General features: G+C 41.9%; 1 protein-coding gene across 2 annotated transcripts in view; it reads right to left on the reverse strand.

Moving 5' to 3' along the window:
* The window catches only part of syn2b (synapsin IIb), a 78,558-nt gene extending 75,844 nt beyond the window's left edge, over positions 1–2,714 (reverse strand). Inside the window, exon 1 of one of the 2 annotated variants that reach the window (XM_051416337.1) lies at positions 1,613–2,714. In XM_051416337.1, the coding sequence (XP_051272297.1) occupies positions 1,613–2,058 (446 nt within the window). In that variant the 5' untranslated portion in view covers positions 2,059–2,714. The remainder of the gene's footprint in view (positions 1–1,612) is intronic. The other variant, XM_051416336.1, reaches the window with a different exon arrangement.
* Between the last annotated feature and the right edge of the window lie 8,665 nt (positions 2,715–11,379).

Raw genomic sequence — 11,379 nt, forward strand, 5'->3', positions numbered from 1 at the left:
TACAATGGTACATGGCACCAGTTTATGTCAAAACAGATGCCAGCAATACAGATAGTGTTATGCACAGACAGTATTATGGAATTGAAATACTGCACAGTAGCCATTTAAAGAGAACGGAATTTGAGCCAAAATGCATAACGGTGACAATGCTTGTGTTGTATTTGCATTTTTCATTTTGCAGACACTTAAATCTCAGTATCAGACACCTACTAGGGCAAGCTCCCAAAGAGGGATGTATTTTTTATCCTTTCTAGGCACTAAAGCATGTTTTAATATATTTATATGTCAACATTTTTACTGAACTAGAATTGGCAATTCTATCTTTGCAATTATCAAGGTGTATTTTCAATTTAATTTATTGATTCATAGCTGGCAAACTGATCGCATCATCCGCAGATGGAGTTTGTTCAGTTGTCACTGAACTCTAGAGTCTGAACCCCTTTAGGACCTTTCGTCCTTGTAGGCTTAAAAACGTTCCACTTCCTTTTTGACCTTGGAAACAGCAACAATCGCAACTCAAGGTCCACTTACTCACTCACTCTGCTTTTGACCATATCACATGGTTTTGGTGTGAAACAGTAAACACACTCAGTTGTATGTGGAATACTAAACAATTGTCATCTGATGACACTCCATAACATCTATTAAATTTAAAAGGTCAAAAGTGTCTCGTGTTTATCACATAGCCATTGACAAGATGAACTACACTGAGATAATGACGGCAATGAATGGCTGTAAAATCCATCAACAACATCCGCACAGAAAACCTTTGCAGCCTGAAAATGTGATTTGCAGGAACGGAAAGCGGCCAATAGGATAGCAACATTATTACAGAGCTGAGGGCTTAAATTTCACTTGTAGAAGGTGATGTTTTACTCAGAGCTACATGCTCTTGAATGACAGTGTATGAGTTGATAGCATAAGGATAATATCCTGTTACCCAACTTGTGCTGTCAAGGGATTGAAAAACTTATTCATAGCTCTCTAGCACACACACACACACACACACACACACACACAAACACACACACACACACACACACACACACACACACACACACACACACACACACACACACACACACACACACACACACACACACACACACACACAAATGTGCCAACACATGGCGTCATAAAGGCTCAGATAAACACATAAAAACAGAGGCAGGTGACAGTGCTGGGTGGTGGGATGTGTGAATCTAAACCCCAGAGAAAATCTGTCCTGTCTGTTTAGATTAACAGAATGGTTTCTATTTTGGGAGCAGCTTCAGTGAGAGGGGAGAATACAGTTCAAAAAGACGTAGAACAAAAAACAAAAAGAAACAGAATAAGACATAAGGATGTAAGAATTCATTTCAGGATTCATGTGAGATTAAAATCAATCATATTTACAGAAGTCAATCAGCATTAGGCCAGTGCACCCACACAGTAGATCTTGTTCCTTCTGGCTGACTATAAAGCAAACATTTTTTACACCAAATCTGTAGAGCATCCCATAAACTCTGAAACAGCGTGCCAGTTCACACATTCACCGACTACATCAACTTCCCACCAGTCAGTTGGACTACACTCAACCCATCATTAAAGTCACTTGCATCTTAATACTCACCACTCATGCTGGGGCTCATCGATGATCAACAGGATCTTGAACTTCTTGGAGAGGGAGGGAGAGGGAGCTGACTGCTCCACAAACCCGGCGGCGGACGCAGCCGTCTGTTTGACTGCATTGGTGATGGAGCTGAAGGAGCTGAAGAAACCAGAAGAGCCACCGGAGGAGGAGGAGGACTGGGCCTGTTGAGGCTGCTGAGCCTGCTGGCTCATACGACGCTCCTGAGCTGCGGGGGAGCTGGCTGGCGCCTGGGATGGTGCTGGAGCTTTGGTTGGGGACTGGGCAGGAGCAGGCGCCATGGCCGGGGCTGCACCCTGCTGGGACGGAGAGGAGGCGGTGGGAGGAACAGGAGCAGGCGGGTCGGGCCTCTGGAGGTCTGTCATGTAGCCGTTGGGAAGGTTGGACATGAAGCTGCTGTCCGAGAGACGGCGTCGGAGGAAGTTCATGATTGCGATCGAAAGGTCGGTCGGTTAGTTCTTCTTTAAGTGTGTCTCTTGATGTCCTGGCTGTGAATGGAGTAAAAGCAGAGACAGGCAGAGATAGTTACAGAGAGATCAGAGGTTAGATGAATGACAGAGAGCAAATCAGTCCAAATGTTCGAGGGGGTTGGTGGCCAAGAGCTGCTTCTGTGTTGTAGGAATGGAAAGCAGGAAGGAAAGAAAGGATGGATGAAGCGATGGATACAGCTCTGGTCCAGTCTTCAAGAGACAGCTCTCCAAAGCACAGCTAAGCCAGCTAAACAGCGCGCGTGTATGTGGTGGTCCTCCTCCTGTGCCTCACGCCTCCTCACAAATCTGTGACGTGTGAGAGTGTGTGTTTGAGAGAGAGAGAGAGAGAGAGAGGTGTGGTGTCGCCCCCTTCGGTGAGGTGCTGGTGCTCTCCTCCCCTCTACTCTGCCTTCCTGCCTCCTGAGCTGCTGCGAGCTGAATGCGCTCAAGAGATGCTGCTCTCTCTGCCTATCTCACCCTTTCACGCGCTCACGCTCCCTCTGCCCTTTTCCTCTCTCTCACTCTCTAACTCGGCACGCTGTCTCCCCCTCCCCCTCCTCTCTCCTGTCATCATCCTCCTACATCACAGGCTACGCGTGTGTGTCGTGCTGCAGCCTTGTAGCCCTGCGTGCCGTGTGCAACCACTGGAAGGGGTTTCCTGCGTGCGTGCATAAGGTGGAGTTCACAGATGGAAACACCATCCACCCTGTTCTGCAAGCCCAACCTCCTTCTGCAACCAACCATCCATCTTTACCACGCTTCTTCTCAACCTGTCTTCCTTTTCATCCCTTATCCCTCTGCTCACGTATGTGACACTGCCGATACATTTTCTAGCGGGTTCGTTCTCATAGAACTGGAAAAAGAACTCCCCACTGTCAGAATGTGCTAATGCCAATGTTTTGCTATTAAAAGCATGATGAGATAATGGAGGGCAGAGTTGATCTGTAATCTAATCCACTGTGGTGAAACATCACAGGTAGGATGGTAGGAACACAAAGAAAGAAGGAGAGGAGAAGGACTGATCAACTGATTAAATTGGTCAAATAATTCCCTCTACTGGAATGTGTCGCTCCTCAGTAGTATGTGGAGGTAATGGTTGCAGTCTTTTTTTTTTAGATGCATTTTTCATCATCCTTTCATCTCTGCAATAGGATCTGTAATTATTATTACTGAAGTAAGATTATTCTAATGATTTCACTAAAGGGCACTGTAGCATCAACATGTAAATTAGCAACTACTAAGAATACCAAAATGATGGATTATATTGATTGCATCTGTATAGTCCGCACACACTTCTGGCAAAGCTCGACTTCCTAGCATTGATGATGAAGGTGTCACATAAGAAATAAATACACTCCTTCCAGTAGATACAGTTTTCACACAATTTTCTTTACCGCTCTGTGCTATTTGTTTCTGTGTCTCTTTCACTTCTTATGCCTAAACAAACATCTCCTCCCTATGTCTGGCTTCATTATGCATTCCCTATTTCAAGGCATGAGAAGGGCACAATTGCTAAATGCCATCAGCAGCAGCAGCAGCAGCCGGCTGCGTCTGCACTGTTAGCTTTACTTCAAAAAAAAAAAAAAAACAGCCAGAAGATGACAAAGAAGGAGAAAGAAGATTATTCAACGGAGAGGAAAATCCCACACACGTCTGCACCACACTAAGGAGAACAGCTTGGCAATAGAAAACTGCAGAAGAAGAAAATACAGACCTACCGTACCTCCATACTGTTTTAAATTGGTTCCTTAAAAGACTTTCTTTAACCCATTTATCAGATTTGACTGCTCATTTAGCATTGAGGTTTTAAAGAAAATGTCAGCTTCCATTTTCAGTACAGATCTGGTTAGCACTGATACTATCTCGATTGATGGAAATGTATTCCTTGACCTTTATGCCATTGAATGGCTGCGTTTCAGCGTCACTCTGAACCACTCATATGGCTATATCTCGTTTGAACCTCAACTATTTCTGAGTGACTCATAATTTGGGTTTTTTTCCACATGAGGGGCGAGTACCACATAGATTACTGCACCATATCCCATCAGCCACCACCTCTCACCTTTTATGCACCCTTTACAGGATTTAAGAGTTGAACATCAAACCGCTACAGAGATGTGGACTGCTTTAAATCTATTAAGACCAATTCCTCCTGGGTGCATCTAAATTTATATGATGTGAAGCGTGACAGAAAATGTGCTGATAACAGAAAATAGGTGAACACGTTTTATTCTTACACATTGGTGTAAAAAAAACATGACACGTCCAAAGAGATATGTCAGTATATGAATCATTCTTCGAACGCAAGCAACGCTGAGGTGAAATTGAAAATAGCGTTGTAAAAATATTTAATAAATCAACCCGTGTTCAGTCCTCAAAAGAGAGTTTTGCATAACATGCAGGAGGATGCACATTTGTAGCAAGTCACGATGAGTCAAGTCCAGTGAGGCGGGGGGGGCGGGGGGGGGGCTGTGTTTAGTCAACCAGAAGAGAGCCGAAGTGAGTCACAGAGCTGCAGTGTGAACTGTAGCGACATCCTAAGCTCATCCTGGCCTACATGTTTCATGACACACATACACAACACATTTCCAAACAGCCATTATATAATACGTGTGTGGATAAAATTATGCAGGCGACGGAGTCAAAGATTAAACAGTGGCAATTTGTGCATTAGAAGAAGGCTCAAGTGGTGTGTTTTTTGTTGTTTACTTCACACTACTACTTATGAGAACACTCGTAGTATTTTTTCACACATAATTTGCGTTAATCATCCTTTGAAAAAAGAAGTACCCTGACTGAAAAAGAATAGCCCCCCGACCGTCCTCCTGTTTCCTCCTCTCTTTTCCCCTGAGTGTGTGTTGTTAAGTATGGTGTAGCCATAGCTTAGAGAGTATGATATGATCTGCGCTGTGCTGCTGCGTTGGAGGAAACACACCAACAATACAGCAGACGCACAATGCCGGGAGCATCACTCATCTGTCAACACACATGGGCATATACACAAATACACATCCTAACACACACACACACACACACACACACACACACACACTGGCATGTACACAAAACCACAGATGCTGACATACAAACGCATTCAGCCTTTATGCGCCCAGCCCTCTCTCTGTTTCAAGTGTCATCACCGTTAAGATCAGTATGCCTGCACACACATACACAAGAAGACTGGAATTTTGCAACTGACTGAAAGTGTGGGTAATTTTGCACCAATTCATGAAATGAATCATTATATTCAACACTAATTCATTCAGTGGAGTAGTAGTAGCTGTGTGGCATGTGCAGGGGTCCAGTTAAATGATGCTTTTGGGGATTTGCAGTAGATATCCGAGCGTGTGTGGCTGAATATGTAAGGCTCAAATCTCCTGTGGCTTCACTGGCGCAATTTCGATAATCCATTAAGAATCACAACACTTGAGTTCCGGGCACATCTGGCATCGACATAACATGGTGTAATACATGCTACAACCTCAATACCGCAGGCACACAATTACAAATTCAAATATTTCAATGAATTATTCAGTTCAATTTCAACCCAATCTAAGTTTTATTCAATTGATAAATTACTTTTTAATGACTAGATTTAACAGGGTGGCTAATGCTGAAGCATAAAAGTGAATTAATGGAAGTTTGCATTGTAAAGTCAGATGCACTGGCAGGTTAATTGAAAACACAGGGGGTTCAACCCAGGAAATAACAGGGTTATTATGGGGCTACGTATTATAAAATTACAGTCTACTCCTGTCCTAAAAGGAAGATCTTACAATGGTAGACCTTCACAGAAATCTCCACACTGTGCCTCTTGCATGAAAAAAAACCATCAGAAAAAACAAGGAAAACATTAACATTAAAATGTTTATACTAGTGTTTGAAACTTTAGGGAATAGTGGAGATTCAGTCCAGCCATTATAAACAATAGCTCTCTGAATGAACTTTAACAGCGCTGTGTGGATGGATGGAGCCACAAGATTAAAACACCCACACACAACTCAGATATGTGCAGCAAATCCCCCAAAACACCATTTACCAGGTTTATGCACACCTACACTACAACAACTACACACACACAAAAAGCAAAACTGACTTCCCGAAGAGACTGATGCTGACATTCTTGTGATACACCGAGTTGTACTGTATATTTTTAGGAACAACGCAAAATTCAAGATTCAAAACTGTCATGGCAACAAGTACAGCAGAAGTTGGCATGGGAAGCTGATGAGCAGTTCATACCACAAATAAAAAAAGGTAGATTTCCTCCATGCATTACAAACATGTATAACATACCATAACATACCATAACATAACGTAACATAAAACAATGAAAGCAAAATGTCATTGCAGCAGTTGATAGTTGGTGTCTAGGCTCTGACCTTGTCACTCACCACAATGACACGAAAAGCTCAGCGCAGCAGAGATTGGGGAGTGATCATAATAACTTTACCACTTTAGAACAGTACTACAGGTGGATGCCGGGGTGGAGGTTAAGCTTATGAAATGGTGTATGAACAGCAGCAGCGCCACTAGCAGTTACAGAAAAGCTTTCAGGTCAGTGGTGCAGCAGCAGACATTGGCTGCTTAAATACAACAGCATATACAACATGATCATAAATGTGTGGACTCCCGAGCATTACACACCTGCTGTATGTAATAACATTTAATCGCCCATCCATTGTTAAGGTAATTAATTGTCATGTGCTTTAAAATGCCACCAACACATTTCCATACAATTAAAAGCTTGTGCCCCAGCTGCTCTCCGGTCAACGGATAATAAATTAACTGATTACAGAGAATGGCATATATGGAAAACATAATGGTTTACAGACTACTACCACCAGTTTGTATAAGCAGTCCAGTGCTTGTCTAGTTTTTGAGAGTTACTACACTTTTGATCCAATGGTCACTATTTCATATAGGTAGGACCAAGTTATTGTTTTGCAAGTCACAGATAAGTTTCAAGTCTTTGCACTCAAGTCTGAGTCAAGACTAACGAGTCCCAAGTCCTAAAATTTGAGTTTAGAATCCCAAACCAGTCATAATTAGCTCAACAACAACAACAATGGAACGAACAAAACATTATCTTTTGTTTCATTTTTTCCAACTGGCGCTCAGTAACACAAAGTTAGTTCTTCGTGGTTCTCTCCTGCAACGTGATTGGAGGCTGTCGGATTGTTTCAAACTAAGTGCATCTGGAGAATTAAGTGTCAACCTGCTGAGAATAAATTGCGTTCACATTAGCTGCGAGCTGAGTCGAGTTGTCTAGAGTCACTGTGAGTCTACACCTCTGCTATCGCATATAAAATAATACACATATAAAATATAAGCAATAATGGTAATCATTTGCAATTCATTTTGGCAAAATAACAATGTGCCTGCCATTGGCCTGACATTCAGACTCTTGGAGTTAAAATCTAGCTAAATTCAAGATATATATTTAGAACACACGCCAGTAGGAGGGGGTGGAAAATTCATAGATCACTGGATGGGTTTAATATGTGTATGTATATGTGTGTGTGTGTGTGTGTGTGTGTGTTTGTGTGTGTTATAGAAACAACTAATGACATAATGTACTTGGAGTAATCAAGTCTGAAATCACATATTGATTTTATGGCAATTTCTATCAAGGGCCCTCATGTTATGGTTACATGAACTCTTTCACTAAAACCTACACTGTCTATCTACATTATATAATCATTTAAGCATTTGTGCCATTAAAAAACAAGTGAAATCAATTTCAAACTAAGATTAAAATTAGCGCAGTAGGACACTAAAGTGTACTGTTAATATTAACATTGTTACTCAGTGTCTGATTTTACCTCAAATAAGCATTTTAGTTCAGCTTTTACTTGCTTCTGACTCCCATATTATGAATATTACGGAACTGCTCGGTGACACTTTAACCCTTCAGGAATAAGATAAAAGTGGATGCTACTCTCTGCTTGTGGGGGCCTAGAGCAGCTATGCAGGTACAGTGTGTGTACAATGATGTGTGTATCTGTGTGTGTGTGTGTGTGTGTGTGTGTGTGTGGTTAATGGTGCATTTTCTTTTGATGTCCCTTCACTAGGCACGGGCAGCAATGGCAATCGCCATGGCAACAGGCGTGCAAAAGCTGAAAAGATTCTCCGGGATAGCGCATGTGTGTGTGTGTGTGTGTGTGTGTGTGTGTGTGTGCATGTTGGTAACAGTGTCTATGCTCTCACATGGAGGATATGTGTGTAAGCAAGCTGGCGTATTACTATCAGGTGAGCTTTAAATTGCCTCAGAGGAGTTGCACCATTCATCATTCCTCTTTTTTATTATAATGCCTGCTTTCTGAAATCCCTGCGAACTAAGAGACTGACAGATATTTATATTTTAACAGCAACACTTAACTGCAAGCTGAACAGCAGTCTGGGTCTTTGCCAGTCAACCTATCAAAGCTGCAGACATTCAAATAAATTCTTCCTGAGGCGGCCTCTCAAACTCAGGGAGAGGTACAGTTAGCTGCAAATCATGTGCCACTTTCAGAATAATACACGGGGTAGAAACAACGCCTAAATCAATACAAATCGGAAAATCAATGCGCAATCACCACTAACACTGATTCAGTATAATTTGTTGCTCTTGTTCCAAACCGAAAGTTACAGCGGAAGTATTTCATTCCAATCACTTCAGTCAGTTTCACACTGGCCCACACAAGCACTGTGAGGAAAGATTGAGGTGTGATGGCAGGATTCTCACGGTGGTTAGGGATATATATTTACAAGCCATTGTTCCTGTCTACTTGCTCGCAACCCATTTGCTGTCGCTTCACAAGCTTAACAAAAATAGATGAGTGGCGGACTGCTTTAAAAGAAAAGCTGTGAATTCTTTGCCTCACTAGATCTGTGGAGCCCACTAAACCTTCTGATTAAATAAGTTTACGGCTTTAAACAACCCACACCAGGAAGTTGTGATGTTGCGATCACAACAATTGACGCAAATTCAACCAATCCCTGTGACTTCTGCGCAACATTGCCATTTTATCCAAAAGGGCAAAAGGTTGAACCATACGTCACCAAACTCACTTTCTCGTTTCTAGTTGTGAAGATGCAGACATGATAACGTCTCACATTTACCCTCATAATCTTTTATGAGCCTTTTCTTTAAGATTACTTAGAACACTTCAAACTGTAAACTACAGTTTCCACTTTTTCCTGCAACATGCACTGCAATTTTTTAGCAAAACTGCACAAAATCAGGCATTCTAGGCCACAAAAATCCCCCAAAATGTTAAATCCTGGACGGACTATTAAAAGGGCTTTATAGCGAGTACCAGCTTATTGTTTAGTTGAGCAGTCTACAACTTTGGACCGGACAGCAACTGTTTTGATTCACTCTCACTGCTGACATAATGTGGTTTTTCGTCCACAGCAGGCAGCTCTTTCCAGTGAAAAGGCTCTAAAAGCCTACGTTACACTACCTGCTCAGCATTAAACGGCAACCAGACACAGTCAGTGGCAGAGCCAGATGTTTCCCTCAAGAGTGGGTGGAGACCAAAAACAGACAAAGAGAGTAGACTTCCATTAACCAGGTGGCCAGAAACATGAACAATAATGTTGCTCCATAATTGCTGTATGTGTAAATAAGCAACTGTTTGCTAACTAGTTTGTCATATCACCTTAAAAAGTGATCTTTTGCAGGTTTAAACTGCCCTACCCGCTATATGCTCCCTGCCCAGGACAACATGGCACAGAAAGTTAGCAACTAGCAGGTGAACATATAGTCACTAAAGAGTTATAGAGATTTCCCTTAGGAGTTTTCAGAGAGCCAATCAGAGCTTAAAGGAAAGTAATTATTGGACTTACAGTACGTTGGTTAAGTGGACAGTGTGGGAACCTGCTGTTACCTGTTTAGTAGTGCTCTTATAATTCACCTCGCTGTTTACAGGTTGGTAATCAATGCTTTCAGGGAGCCTTTGTTACTCACTCTCTGCCTGCAGGCACCCTCTTTGGTTATGTGGCAGCCTTTGTTTCTCCTTTGCTTATAAATGCGTTCTACAACAGCAACACACTGCTCTCACCAACACCCTACATTGCTGACACTACTGACAGTCACATCCCAGGCTGTGTGATATTGTGTTACGCTTACATACGTAACAGAATGAATCAGGGCGGGATGATATTATGGATTCACAAAAAAGAACACTGATTATTAAACATAGCTGGAGGCGAGCAGAGAACATATATGGACTAATGGAGATCTCTTAGGGTCATGACCACAAAATGTTAATTCAACACGTACAAGATGTAGTACAGGATGGACAAATGGAAAAAATACCTTTTTACTTCGGCTGGTGCTTCACTGTCTGTGAATTAAGGCACAGAGGGAGAGAACTTGTTAGTCAGGATTTAGTGACCTTATCAATATTCATCTGACTGAAAAGATGGCTCACGGCAATTACTGAGAAGATAATATTTGTCCTGCTCTTGACAATCCCATAATGAGCTGCAGACATATTGCTAACTGTCATGAATGCACATTCAATATTAATTCATTCACATAGATGTGAGCATCGGGCCTATAAGCAGGGGGAAGACTGTCCTCACAGGCGTTTTCAGCTTTTTACTGCTGCAGTATTTTAAATCTCATGGTCAAGAAAAAAAGGAATAAAATGTTGTTGTTGTTTCCATGTCACGTTTAACTGCAGTATTTGCCTTGCTTTCACAGGTTTTATTTAATATCTCCACAGGTTCGAGTCTAAAACACTGCTGCAAATGTATGAAGTTCTGGATCCTGACAGGAACAATCGTCATTATCATGTCAGGACGATTCAGTTCTCATAGATTATTAATTTATTTATTTTCCCAATATGTGTAATGCGATATGAAATTTCAGCACCACATAAAAAAAGCAAAAATGCATCTAACTGAATGAAGTCACAATGACGGCTGTTAACTTCATAAAATTAATAATAATACCTATATATTTTTTTTCACACTGTAATAATACAGCTAGGCAGCTTCTGCTTCAACTACCCATAAATATCAGCATTACCTCATTGCCACATAGCTAACCCTGGTCGAAACCCACCCTCTGCTGGCTGAACTTAGAGATTTCTCTTTTTGTTTGTATTTATTTTTTTTAATTAAAACTCAAAAATGTGTCGCCCAGTTTACATTTCACGACCGTATTCAGTCACAACCCGCACAGTAGCTTTTATTTGGGCTCTTCGACGGCAGTTTCACGGCTGAGGCGCTTACCTTCCATCTTTGACTCCATTTCCCGTGAGCCTCCAGCCCGCAGCAAAC

The sequence above is a fragment of the Dicentrarchus labrax genome, unplaced genomic scaffold (genome assembly GCF_905237075.1).
Source record: "Dicentrarchus labrax unplaced genomic scaffold, dlabrax2021, whole genome shotgun sequence".
NCBI lineage: Eukaryota > Metazoa > Chordata > Actinopteri > Moronidae > Dicentrarchus > Dicentrarchus labrax.